General features: G+C 27.3%; 2 protein-coding genes across 2 annotated transcripts; one reads left to right on the top strand and one right to left on the bottom strand.

Moving 5' to 3' along the window:
* Positions 1–370: 370 nt before the first annotated feature.
* LOC112747355 (probable mannitol dehydrogenase 3) lies at positions 371–3,194 on the bottom strand. Its single transcript, XM_025795333.3, has 5 exons — positions 2,966–3,194; positions 2,781–2,894; positions 1,891–2,404; positions 1,632–1,785; positions 371–785 (listed from the first exon to the last, which is right to left on the bottom strand). Exons 1-5 carry the CDS (start codon positions 3,067–3,069, stop codon positions 580–582), a joined length of 1,092 nt encoding a protein of 363 aa, XP_025651118.1. The 5' UTR covers positions 3,070–3,194; the 3' UTR covers positions 371–579.
* Positions 3,195–3,948: 754 nt separating this feature from the next.
* On the top strand, positions 3,949–6,074 carry LOC112747357 (probable mannitol dehydrogenase). Its single transcript, XM_025795336.2, has 5 exons — positions 3,949–4,375; positions 4,504–4,617; positions 4,745–5,258; positions 5,438–5,588; positions 5,693–6,074. Exons 1-5 carry the CDS (start codon positions 4,275–4,277, stop codon positions 5,896–5,898), a joined length of 1,086 nt encoding a protein of 361 aa, XP_025651121.1. The 5' UTR covers positions 3,949–4,274; the 3' UTR covers positions 5,899–6,074.
* The last annotated feature ends 8,907 nt before the right edge of the window (positions 6,075–14,981 follow it).

Below are 14,981 nucleotides of genomic sequence, written 5' to 3' on the forward strand. Positions count from 1 at the left end.
TATAAAGTCTTTGTTCTAGTATCCACCTTAAAATAATTGAAAACATTAAAAAGTGAAAAAGATTAATATATATATATATATATATATATATATATATATATATAATGGATTAAAAAGTGAAAAAATATTAATAAAAAAAAGTATACATAAAAAGTGACTAACTATAAAATTTGTGTGTATTAGTGTGTAGAAGAGGACTGAATTTTAAAAATAGTCTTTCAAATTCATAATTTTTATTATTTTATATTTTCAAATCTAAATTTCACTATAATCTATAAAATTTAGTTTCAGAAACTATATTAAATATTAATAACTAATTACTGATAAAAAAATTAAATATGTTGAGACAGTTAAAATAAAAAGAATCATATTTATTTTAGCTTTCAAACACATACTAAATTTATTTATAAGATGTAAATTTTGTTGACAACTGAAATGTCAAATTACAGAAACATCAACTTTATTTAAAATACATAAAAAGGAAATTAAATTGAAAAACATGATAAAGATGAAACTCTCTATTGTAATTTTAATCATTCTTCATTGATTCACCCATTATTCTTTTCTGGAGCAAAAATCTCAAGAGCTTGGTTTTAGTGTGTTTTCAACATCAATGACGAATCGATATTTGACATCAGCTTTAGCGAGGCGCTCCATTGCAATGTTCACGTAATCCATGGGAACAACTTCAATCTCAGGCTTCACATTATGTTTTGCAGCAAAATCAATCATTTCCTGTGTCTCTTTCAACCCTCCAACCAGACTACCAGCAACAAGTTTTCTTCCTAAAAATAATGAAAATTACTTGTTTGTTAACTTCAAAACCTTTTTATGTTGACATACACTAGCATTTGGTCCACCCTAATTTCTTTAATGTTATTCTAATCATTAACTCTTTCTTTTGTTTTCCGTCTAACTAACACAGTTAATAAAGTAGTAAATTGACAAAGATTAAGAGAGCAAAAAATAAAAATTAAAGAAAGAAACAAACGTTGGCTAGTTATGATTAATTTAAAATGTTAATTTTCAATATTTTCTAGTATCCAAATATGTATAAATAAGAATAAAATAGTGAATTCACAAAGATTAATAAGAGATCAAAAGAAAAATTGAAGGAATAAGAAACATGTTGAGAATTATTATTGACTTAAAAATTGTAATCTTTTTCCTAATATATAAGAATGTTAGACGAAATTATAATATAAAAATAATGTTGAATGTTAATAAAATTCTCTTTTACCTGAATTTTCTCTCTTTTTATCTTCTTGATTATCAATTCTTACTCTAAGTTAGATATATCATATTAAAATTTTATGTTACTTATGCACTAAAATCAATCATCAAAGTTAGCCACTAATATAAAATACATGTTAAAATATAAATATACGTTGAAAATAAATTAAACTACACATAGTCTTTTCATACTCACATAGAGGTTACGGTTCGAATCTCACTCCTAACTTTAAAAAAAAACTACACATATATTTATACATAAATATATTGACCACTGATTTAATATACAAATAACATTTTTTGTAAAATCTATTATCCATCATAATCATTTCCACTTCTAATTACGCATTATATTATTGTTAAGACATAGCATGTGAAGATATTCTTTATACACTTACCCATAATCAAAGGAAAGGCTGGCACTTCCAGAGGCTTCGAAACTGCCCCAACCATAACAAGTTTTCCATGAGTCTTTAATAAGCCAATTAGAGGTATAATGGAATGAAGAGCAGAAACTGTGTCAATGATGCCATCCAAACTTTCCTTTGCACCCTATAGAATGACAATTGTTAATTCCTCATTGTTCTCTATTTCTAATTAAGACTTTATCTGGTTAAGGAGTCAAAATTAAATGATTAAGTGTGATTTATATTTTACCTCCATCTGCTCTAGATCATGACTAACCAAAAAAGAATCAGCTCCTAAATGAATTATTGCTTCGTCCTTTTTGTTGGGTGAAGTACTAATGACAGTGACCTTAGCCCCATGGGCTTTGGCAAACTTGGCTGCCATATGGCCAAGCCCACCAAGCCCAACTACACCCACATGCAAACCAGGCTTATCAAGCCCATAATATTTAAGAGGGCTGTACACTGTAATCCCAGCACAAAGGAGAGGAGCCGCAGCATCAAGAGGTAGCCCTTCAGGAATTCGAATCACAAAGAGTTCATCAACAACCATTGAGTCAGAGTAACCACGATAAGTGGTGGTACCATCGATGTTTTTGGCACCTTGTGTTACAATGTTTTTGGGACAGTAATTCTCAAGATTGTCAATACAATTTTGGCAGGAGCGACAAGATTCTACGAAGTATCCCACACCCACTTTGTCTCCAACTTTGTACTTTTGTACTTTGCTTCCCACCTCTTTCACTATGCCAACTACTTCATGCCTGTTTATTTCAAAAACCAATTCTGTTAAAGGTGATTTTTCACATTATTAGCTTATACTGAAAATTTGAAATGAATCAAAAGTGCAAGGAGACAACAAGAATCAAAGTACGTGGAAACTCAGGTGCAGTCAACTTCACGTCAAATAGATAATTAAAAGTAGTTAGATGATTTGACTGATTTGACTAAATTTTCATCTAACGAACTTCACGTGAATAACTATCAACTTCACGTGAAGTCGAATGCACCTGAGTTTTCACCTTAATATAAATCACTAATTTTACTTTTGGACTTAGTAACTAACTATTAGAATTGAAATTAAATAAATCTGACTTAATTTAAAAAATGAATTCATAAAGAAGTAGAAAGCATATATACCCGGGGACAATTGGGTAGATGGAATTGCCCCAGTCGTTCTTCACCATGTGCAGGTCCGTGTGGCATATACCACAATACAACACTTTTAATGCAACGTCTTTCTCTCCAATTTCCCTGCAACTTTGAAAATTCATGATCAGCACCCGGTCCATTTTCATTATATTAAGAAAAACAATGGAGTGAACCTTCTAGAGAAATTGAAAGGGGAGAGAACTCCAGAAGAATCCCTTGCTGCCCATCCAAAAGCCTTCCTAGGATGCTCAAATTCAGGTTGTGATGATGGTGCCATTTGAATCTATGTCAGTGTATTCTTGTATTTATTTCACTTCAAAGGCGTAGTAATTATGTTGAAACAAATAAGATTCTGAGTGTGTTGGAACTAATGAATATTCTGCTCGCTATTTATAGGCTAAGTGGGATGGTGACTTTTTTATTTAATCAAATTAGCATATCATGGTTCTTGAAACTAATTTGGATTGTAATTGGCTAAAAATAGACCTTTAAATAAAATTTAAATTTGTAATGAATTATTCGTTGGGTTGTTGAACTAGCAGATATCATAAAAAAAAAATTTGGAAAACAATTTCGTCGTATCAAAAAAATAAAGAGGATTTGGACCCGATCCAGAGGGAGAGCGTCACATGACCAAGTCGACGGAGGATTTGGCCCATGTAAATAAACGGAAAAAAATACTATCAAACTTGAAAAATTGACTTTTACGGTTTTAAACCTTTAATATTATCAGCAGACACTGTCAACATCTATATAGCTCATTCAATACGTCAACAAGTATTAGAATATAAAAAATTCTGTTATTTACATTAATCTTTTGGTATATCATTACTTACAATTTTTTATTATATTGGATATAGAAGTAATTGGTGAGAAAAAATAAATTTAATAATATGCATTAATTTCAAAGAAAAAAATTCATATTTTTTAAGTGCACCAAAAAACAGTAAATTAATTTGTATAAAAACACTCCAAAAATAAAAAATGTTATTCGTATTTTGTGAGGTAAGGTACACCGTGCATCTTAAATGATAAAGAATTGGTAACAAAAATGGTATAAAATGTTAGCCGCCCCGGGGTAAGACGTTGACAAGTTTACAACTTACAAGGAGACATAATTCTGGTAATAAAATTGTATAACGCAGCCCTCTTTATGATTTAATATACATCAATATCTACGAAGAAAGAACCAACTTGGGTTGGTCGAGTAAGCTCACTTGTTCGTTTAAACAAATGTTGAGAATTCGAATCCCGTCTTGTATATGCAGTAATTCATTGGCTAACGATAAACCCTTAAATGGAGTCTTAAAAGAAGCCAATAAGCTGAGGTTAGAGTTGGACTTAGCCAATAATCGCTTTCGGCAAATTAAATGCGAGCTCACAGATGAGTACAAATTCTTAGTGAAATATCTTAACAGCACTTATTAGCCTTAGAAAGCCATTATTGTCTTCCCTTAAGATTTGTGAAATTGAGAGATTCAAATGGCAGCATCACAACATGAATCTGAGCATCCTAAGAAGGCTTTCGGATGGGCAGCAAGAGATTCTACTGGTTTTCTTTCCCCTTTTAACTTCTCAAGAAGGTTCATTCACTTTACCTTATTTGAACTCTTGCATGTGCTGAGTAGCGAGTAATTTGTTAGATCTAATTATGATTATGATTGCCCAAAAGAAGAGAGGATTTAATGAATGTCCAATTTAATTATTTCAGGGAAACGGGTGAGAAAGATGTGACCTTGAAAATATTGTACTGTGGAATATGCCACACTGACCTTCACTTGTCCAGGAACGACTTCGGCGTTTCCATTTATCCATTAGTACCAGGGTATCTTTCATTCCTAATTCATAGTATACAAAAATTAAAATAGATTTTGTTATGTTCTGTCTCAGAAATAAATAAGCACAGATATCAACTACTAAAAAAATCCTTGATGATAATGATATATATACAGGCATGAGATAGTTGGGGAAGTGACAGAGGTGGGAAGCAAGGTAGAAAAGTTCAAGATTGGGGACAAAGTGGGTGTTGGAACCATGGTTGACTCCTGCCGTTCATGCCAAAGCTGTGTTGACAACCTTGAGAGTTATTGTCCAAAAAAGATTCCCACCTATGGATTTAAGAATGTCGACGGCACCACCACATACGGAGGCTTTTCCGACACCATGGTAGCCCACGAGGACTTCGTGATTCGAATTCCCCACGGACTACCACTTGATGCAGCCGCCCCTCTGCTCTGTGCTGGGATTACAGTTTATAGCCCCCTCCGGTACTTCGGACTCGATAAGCCCGGTTTACATCTTGCTGTGGTTGGTCTTGGCGGCTTAGGCCACCTGGCTGTCAAGTTCGCCAAAGCCTTTGGCGCTAAGGTCACGGTTGTTAGTACATCGCCTCATAAAAAGAAGGAGGCGTTGGAAAATTTGGGAGCTGACTCCTTTGTCATAAGCACTGACCAAGATCAGATGCAGGTATTAGAAATATAATTATTCATATTATTTATTTTTATCGGTTTAAATTTTTAAGATAAGTGATTCGGTTGACAAATAAATAAGAACATTATTATATGCATCATTTTTTCGTATACATTTAGCATTAACAATTTGTGTTTTATAGCTTATAAAGAAATGTGTAATTCTTCATTTTGCAGGGTGTTATTGGTACAATGGATGGTATTATTGACACGATTTCTGCAGATCATCCTTTGTTACATTTGCTTGGAATGTTGAAGTCTCATGGAAAGCTTGTATTGGTTGGTGCAGTAGCGAAGCTAGAGCTGCCAGTGTTTCCTTTAATCATGGGTAAGCATAAAAAAAATATTCTGTATTTTTATGACTAAGTAATTAATAATATAATATTTGCTAGTAGCTATGAAGTTGTTCAAGTGTTTTTGATAACGTGGCAGGGAGAAAAATAGTAGCTGGTAGTAGCGTTGGAGGGTTAAAGGAGACTCAAGAAATGATTGACTTTGCGGCTGAGCATAATGTAAAAGCTGAGATTGAAGTCATTCCTGTTGACTATATCAACACAGCAATGGACCGTCTTTACAAAGCAGATGTGAAATATAGATTTGTCATTGATATCGGAAACACACTCAAGTCTAGCTCTTAAGCTTTGCTGTACTTAATTAAATTTCAGCAAAATGAACCATGATGGCCAAAAATAATAAGAAATGAATTAGTATGACAACTTTTAGTTTTATTACTGTCTTCTATCATTGAGATTCCAAATTGTTGTGTATTTGTGTGATTTCATATCTTAAATAAAAGGATGGTTTGTACGTGATCTGGGATTGGAGTTATTCCTCTAACTACAAATCAAAGTTTTATACGGTACTCTTTATTAATCATTTATGAGCGGTTTCAAATGCAAATTGGTTGCTTGAATTGGTTTGTGTATTAAGAACATAAAATTAAATATATAAATAGGAGAATTCGGTAATAAATATAACTATAAAGAAAGAGACAAATAAAAGTTTCTTTCTATCTTAAGATATAAATTTTTAGTTTGTACCTTTCTTAAAGAAGTACAAATTAAATCGAAAGGACAATATTTTTTCTATTTCCATCCAAAATAATTAAAATATCGATTTTATTATTAATTTTTACAATTTAAATATTACGTATTGAATAAATGAATCAATTATGAAAATTTAATGAATTAGACATTTTTACAATTTAAATTATCTTACAATTTTATGTTTATTGTATTCTGATTTTTTTTTTTTTGGTGTAAAAAGAAGGTCAAGGACCCAACAACACGAGAAAACACTCAAATTGTGTCTCTTAATTAGCCGAAGGCAACCATGAAAATAAAAAAACAAAAAGTAAAGAGAATCAGGTGGTGGTGCATGAAAAATGTGCAGTCCGTTGGGAGCTCTTAATCCTTTTTGGCTAGGCAGTATTTGCTTCTCTAAAAATGTGATTCCACTTAAGAGGGGATGCGTCCTGCAAGGATATTGATATCTTTTATTAAGGTCGCACAAGGATGAGAATTAAGACATCCATTTCTGACAAAATTAAGAACCATTTTAGAGTCTGATTCGATGATGACATGATGAATATCATTTGTCGTTATTATTCGAAGCCTTTGATGACGGCCCATAATTCTGCATGCATTATGGAGCAACTATCAAGGTTGTATGAAAAACCTTTTAAGAATCTACCCCACTGATCTCTAAAATTCCCGTCACAAGTAACGTTATTATTGTGCGAATAAAACGAGCAATTAACATTGATTTTTATAATACTCTCCGGCGGTGGTATCCACCAGATGAGGTGATATGACTTGTTGGGCTGCTCTTTGATATAAGATTCTTTCTCAAGCAATTTAATACTTCAGTTGTCCGTTTGTGAATAGAAATAGCAACCGCACCTGGAGCAGAGATTTTTCCTTCGAAAATCAACTTATTTCTATCATACCATAGGGCTGATATTCCCATTCCAAAAGTGCATGACCAGTTACCTCTTTGAATCAGATTAAACAAAATCCACTCCCGCAAATCTGTGTTAAAAAGCTCACCCAAACGATCTTGAGGAACAAAGGAAGATCATACATTTCTGGCAAATTGGTAGTCTTGAAGGACGTGAATGGTAGTTTCCTCCTCAGCGTTACATCTCGGATAGTTAGCAATGTTTGTCATGTGTCTTCTGGCTCTTGTAGCATTAGTAAGAATAGCCTCATTAGTTACTAACCAGAGAAGGTACTGGATCCTTTTAGGACCATTCCACTTCCAAACCTTTTTAAAGACTTGGACCGGCATTGAAGGATTACGATCCAGGGAGTTATAGGCTGATCTGAGGTTGAAGATTCCATCATTTGAGAGGTTCCAAACCAATTGGTCATCATCTTTCCATGGTGAGGGAGGTGTCATCGCAATGATTTTTTTCACTAATTTCTCCGGCAGCCAAATCTTTAGCTTATTTGCATCCTAGTCTCCTGAAACCAACAAGAAGTCATTTAGTGATTTATTTTAGAATCGTTTCCAACTCTCCAAATAGAGTTTCGCTCCACATCTTGCGAGGTCGAACAGATTCCTTTCCAAATATTGGAGTCATTCTTTTTTCTTCCAACAACGGGAATGATATCATTCCCACATTTGTACTTAGACCGCAGAACTCTAGCCCATAAACAGTCTTTCTAATTTTACATCAAATCTTACTTCTTTTTTTTTTTAAACCTTGCTCTTATTAATTATACTTAACAAGTGTAATTACCCGTGCCATACACGTGATAAGATTAAAATTATAATTTTAAATTATTTTTTTAAAATTAATTTAAATTATAATAATTTGATTAAAAAATAATAATATGTTATGCATTGTTTTTTTTTAATTTAGTATTACTTGGATTAACTCTGAAATAGTTATTAATCGATTTTAATAATATACTTTGTTCAATAAATCAGACATATATACTGAATGTGATCATAAATAATATAGTAATAGTTAAATCTACCAATAAACATATTGACTATTATCACACTCTAAAATAAATTAAATATAAAGGCTATTAGCACTCACTTATAAATCTATAAAATCGCACTGTCTTTAATTCGTGCAAGAGTTTATTTTTCAAATAAACTTAAAATATAAACAAAAAATATTTATAAAATGGATCTAGCATCACTTGAAAAAATCATGGAAAATAATCAACTTATCTTATCATCCATAAGAACCATTTCTATGTAAGTCGTGTTGTTCTTGTCAAATTTGGATGATACTTTTCATAACCTTATAATTCTTGTCTTTATTTTTCAAACTTTTTCATTACATAATCTATCATAGGTAATACTGTTGATAGAATCGTAGTTAGTATCCCTTAGGTATGAAAATTAATAAACAGAAGAAGTTCTATGTCTGAGGTACGAATTTTCTAGATGATAAATAATTGTAACAATTCACTATTAATTCTTATATATATACACACACTATAATTATACACGGTAATAGTTAACAAATATTTTCAACGGAGATACTTACTAAATATATATGTTATCGACATTAATAATTATATGCCAATATTTTTAGGAAAGAGCTAAAAGAGGAGATATATAAATATATATAATATTATTGCTATATAGGAAGCATACATAAATTGCTACATTTTTTATTATATTATACAACTTAAAATTATACTATCATGTTATTATTAATCCTAGATACTTGCTATAATTATATCAAATTTAATTATGAATCTAAATAAATAAAATAGATAACATTCAATATTATTTTTTTCTTTTTTACATTCAATATTACTGTAAATATAAAAAGTAAAATAATTAATGAAAAAATATGAGCAGAAAATAAAACATATTAATTAAAATTCAATTTGTTATCTAATTAATCTTATGTCCATACGATATAACTTTACAAAAATGTTATGAATCACAATCTTTTTTATTCCACAAAAAAGAAAAACACTATATGTAGTCTTTAGTATTACAAAAAATAATTATAAAAATTAATTATTGATATTGATATTAATCATAATTGATTATTAATACTCTAATTTTTTAAAATATATTTTACCTTTTTAAAATATAATGCATGTACCGTGTAGACTTTATTATTATTATTATTATTATTATTATTATTATTATTATTATTATTATTTACTAATTGATATCAAATTAAATGGGTCACTATATTAATGTGTGCATCAATTATCTCCTAATAAAATTATTGCACTTGAATGAGAATTAGAACTATAGCAATTGATATAATTAGAATGATTAAAAATATCGACGATTTATAAGTAGTTTAATAACACATTAAATATTAATTTGATATAATTATAATAAAGATATTTTCTTAAATTAATATAATCATGCATTATTCATGAGCTAATTGTAATATAATTAAAATAAATTTATTTGAGAAAAAAATTCATGTATAATTTTCAGAAATTATAATAATTTTCTATTTATATATTAATTTTGTTAAATAATTATATATATAAATAAATAATTATATACATATACATAAATAAAAAAAAATATATGAATTATATTTTGTTAAACTCCATATTACCGGCTATTAAAAATATTTAAATCACATGTATTAATTTTTTTTGTTATAATTATTTCGTTATATATATGATTATTTTTTATTCTACAATCGTGCAATAATATTTTCATAATATTATTGCTATATATGAAGCAACTTTATATTACTATAATTATATCAAATTTAATTATGACTGTAAATAAATAAAATAAGAAACAATTAAAACTAATTTTTTATAGTCAAAATTTACTGTAAATATAAAAAATAATATCACTAATGATTAAAAATTTGAGTAGAAAATAAAAATTCATAAGCTAAATTCAATTTGTTAACTAATTAATTTTATGTCCATATATATATATATATTATTATTATTATTATTATATATTGATTAAAACTGTGAATATATACTAATAAAATTATTACATACGAATGAGAATTAGAACTATATCAATTATATCAATTATATCAATTCAAAATTATTATTATTATTATTATTATTATTATTATTATTATTATTATTATTATTATTATTATTATTATTGAGTAATGATGATAATTCATGTGATAATGAATATTACCTATAAAATATCTAAAATTAAATAATATTCAAGTATAATTATAAACAATTATAATTCAAAAATTACTGTATATGAAGTCACGTGAATTATTATTATAATTGATATAATAATTGTTATAATTACTACATATTCTCAATCGTATTGGTTGTATCAATTTAACTATATCAATTATATTTAAAATAGTAGTCAATTATTTTTATGAAAATTCTTGCTATAATTAGGTTATACTTATGAGATTATCTTATATTAATCGTTATAATTAATTTAATAAAGATATTTATTAAGTATATATGTTATCTATATTAATTATATGCTAATATTTGTAAGAATGAATTTAAAAAAGTGATATATAAATATATATAATATTATTGTTATATAAAAAAATAGATTTAAATAATATATTAAATATTAATTTAATATAAATATAATAAAAATATGTTTCTAAAATAATATAATCATACATTATTCATGAACTAATTATAATGCAATTAAATGTATAATATTATTCTATATTATTTATTTACCGTCATGATTTGATTTGATTGTTTTCTAGTTTATTTACTTACATAAATGATTAAAATATATATCATAGCTATCGAAATTATTATAATTTTATGATATAATTATAATTAACATATTTTATCATAATTAAATATTGATTTGATATAATTATAATGAAAATTTTTTCTAAAATAATATAATTATACATTATTTATGAGCTAATTATAATACAATTAAAGATACATGTTTTATTATTTTTTATAGATAAAATAATAATATCAAAAGATACATGTTTTATTATTTTTTATAGATAAAATCGATTTTTATTGGCAACTAAATTGTGTTTAGGTCAACGAAAACTATATGTTTAGGTAGAGATTTTTTGTCAAATATAATGAAAATACAAATAAAAAAATAAAGGATAAAAATAAACTTAGATAATATATTTGACACCACTTCATTTTATTAATTATTAAATTATTTAAAAATAGTACATCCATGAAAAATACTCATAATATATAAATTGAGGCAATAATTTTAAATTTTTTAATTATAATTTAATCAAATACTAATATTAAAATGAAATTACTTAAATAATATTGAATCTATTCTAGTTCTTAGTCACGTATAGTATAGAGTCATTCTCGTAACAATAACCAACTGAAATAACATCGTAAATATCAGCATTATTTAGAATTCGTGCAAATTTAAACCATTCTCTTGTTAAATAAGTTTCATCATCCGCTACCCATGCAATGCGGCAAGGTATAGAATTGCCACACCAAGAAACCAAACTAACCCTTATTCCTCTCAATGGCATTGCATGCATGCAAAAGAAAGCCGGTAATTTCTGAAAAAAATCACAATATGTTATAAAATTATTCTAATAATGAACAAGTTAAAATAAGAAAATTTAAATATATTACCAATCGTTGAAATTGTATAGTCAAATTTGTCACAAATTTAGCAAAACTGAACTTAAACTGAGGGAATTCAACCTCATTATGTGCTCCACTTCAAAGATTTTCGGGCAGACGTAAAAAGGATAAAGGAAATGGAACTTGAACTTGCCCTATAAAGTTCCGTGGATGCAATTCCTCAATCAAAAATCGAGCTCTTCCCAAGAAAGCTAACTTTAACCACATTCCATTAGGTTGGTCATAATAGGTGAGTAGATCCAACAATCCTTCGATAAAGTAGATATTATTGCCCCTTATTTGAACGCTTACATCCATGTAGTTGGAACCTGAATAAGCGAAGACAACTTGATGAGGTATTTCATGAATGTGATGCATTGTAAAAGATTTGGGAAAAAACAATCGAACTGGAACATTGGACTATAAGAATAACTTAGAGTAATTATTAAAAGAATAATATAATAGAATGAGTATATGAAAAATATTATAAAAAATTATAAATTATACCTTAAAAGGATCAACTTCAATAAAAAACAAAGAATACATTCTTATTTTATGAAGTAGTAAAAAAATACTAAATATAAAATTATGAGCTGACTCTCAAATTTATATTCATGTATCACAGAAAAATACTATTTATAGACCTTAGTAAAACAAAAATAAATATATAAATTATTTATTATTAAGGCAATTTTTTATTATGTACAATAATTACGCATTATAATTGATAAGTAGTTTAATAGTGCATTAAATATTGATTTAATATAATTATAATGAAGATATGTTCCTAAATTAGTATAATTATATATTATTTATTAAATATTAATTATATTATAATAATATAATTATAATAAAATTATTTTTTATAAAAATTTCATTCGTTTTGGAGAGAAAATGGACTCACGAGAAATCGATACGTCATCTTTATTAGTTGAGTAAAAATCCAATTTTAGTATATTAAGTAGATTGTCGCTAGATATAAAGTTGTGAGATTCTGTAAAAAATAAAAAAAAAAACCGTAGTCTGATAGTTGACAATAGTAATTCAACAAGAATAATAATGTCTAATTTTATTGTTTTAAATCTTATCTTTTTATGCTAACAAGCATATAATATAAAAAACAACTTCTTTAAAAAAAAAAAAAATGAAAAGTCTGTAAGAAGCGATTTATGAGCTGTGCTCACATGATGATAATTGTAGCAGTATGTGACAATACTGAACAATAAAATTGTTGTCAGATTTATACATGCATCGTTCGAGAAGATTATTGGAAATAATTAAAGAGCCTTGGAACTTTTCTATTAGTCATTAAAAGTCAATAAACCAATCTATATATAATATGATTAGAGCTCTTGATGTTAAGCATATTTTTGTATTTTCAATTGCAAATTAGTTGCTTGAATATATAAATAAGAGAATTCGGTGATAAATATAAAGATAGAGACAAAAAAATTCTTTCTATCTTAAGATATAAATTTTTGTATTTTTTGTACCTTTCTTAAAGATGTACAAATCAAAGACACATAATTTTTTTCTATTTCTATCCAAAATACTTAAAATATCGATTTTATTATTAAAATCTTTTCAGATTACGTATTGAATAAATCAATCAATTATGAACATTTTGACAAATTAGACATTTTGACAATTTAAATTATCTTATAATTTAACGTATTTTAAGTTTACGTAAAATCTTAATTTTTTAAAGCCTTGCTCTTATTAAACTTAATTTAATTGTCGGCCACCAAATCCTTGGCACTGATGAGTGATGTTTACGTGACTATAGTAATTCAACAAAAATAATAATGTCTAATATTGTTTTAAATCTTAATCTTTTTATGCTAACAAGCATATAATATAAAAGACAACTTTTTTTAACTCTATCTCCAGTGCTTTTATTTCTCTATCTCAGCTTTGTTGATGGAGAGTAGACTAAAGAATGATTAAACTACATTGTGAACCATGTACCCTGCAAATTTAAGTTATGTAATAAAGAACTAAAAGATACCGACCCACATAATTAGGCTTCATAGACGGTACGATATGATTTAAATAAATGAGAAGTCTGTAACAAGCGATTTATGAGCTGTGCACAAGAATATATATGGTGGCGGAATCTCTTTTTTTTTTTTTTTGGGGGGGGGGGGGGTGGCGTTTGACAGGGGTAATGTCCCCAAACTTCAATTTCTTCCTATAAATTATATACCAATTTTAGTTTAGCTCTCCCTATTTTTTTTAATCTCTTTTTTTTTAAATTGCAAAATAAATTTTATTTTAATTTCTAAAATTCAACCTAGCCTTGCCTCTCACTGTTAATTTGGACCTTAGCTATACTTGATATTGTATAAAGATGTTTTAAACGAAGAGCTAATCAAAGTAGTCAAGTATGAGGTACATCATAAATTTTTGCATATAAATAAATTATTTTAAGTGAAAGTGATTACAATTTTAAATAATTAAATGAAAAATACTACACGTATAATTTTTTAAAAAAATTAAGTCTAACTTAATTGAATAATAAAATTTGGATAAATAGATGAAAAATAATAATAAAAATTATTTGTGTTGATATTAAGATCAATTTAGTTGAATTTAACAAATAAAAATATGGAAGATGCTGCCATAAAGATGCCTAACTTTTTGTAAAGACACTTATGTGTTGCATTATTATTGAACGTATTAATGAATCGGTTATTTTTAAATATTTTAACAAACTAAAATAAAATCGATTTTTTTATAAAAATAACAATAAATCTAATTGTTATTAGATTCGGTCGAACCAACCAATTTACATAACTCACTAGATTATAGTTTTTTTTTCGTTTTTTTAAACAAAAATTAGGGATATATTTATCTACTTTTCATCAAAAAATTTAAACATGATTCGGTTTAAATTATGTAAATCGGTCGGATCAAATCAGGTCTAATAATTATAGTGTAGACAATTATGTTTATTATTGTTGTTATAATAAACCGATTTTGTTCTGGTTTATTAAAAAATAAATTATTAACTAATTTAATAAAAATGTCCAATAATATCATGACACATGTAAACGTCTTTAAAAAAAATATTTTTAATGTCTTTATTGAAGTGGTACGTATAGAATTATTCTTAATTAAATAACAAAATGGTAACAGTAAAATCTAAATCTAGTACAAAACCTAAACAAATCTCAAACTCAAATATA

Source organism: Arachis hypogaea, chromosome 15 (genome assembly GCF_003086295.3).
Source record: "Arachis hypogaea cultivar Tifrunner chromosome 15, arahy.Tifrunner.gnm2.J5K5, whole genome shotgun sequence".
NCBI lineage: Eukaryota > Viridiplantae > Streptophyta > Magnoliopsida > Fabales > Fabaceae > Arachis > Arachis hypogaea.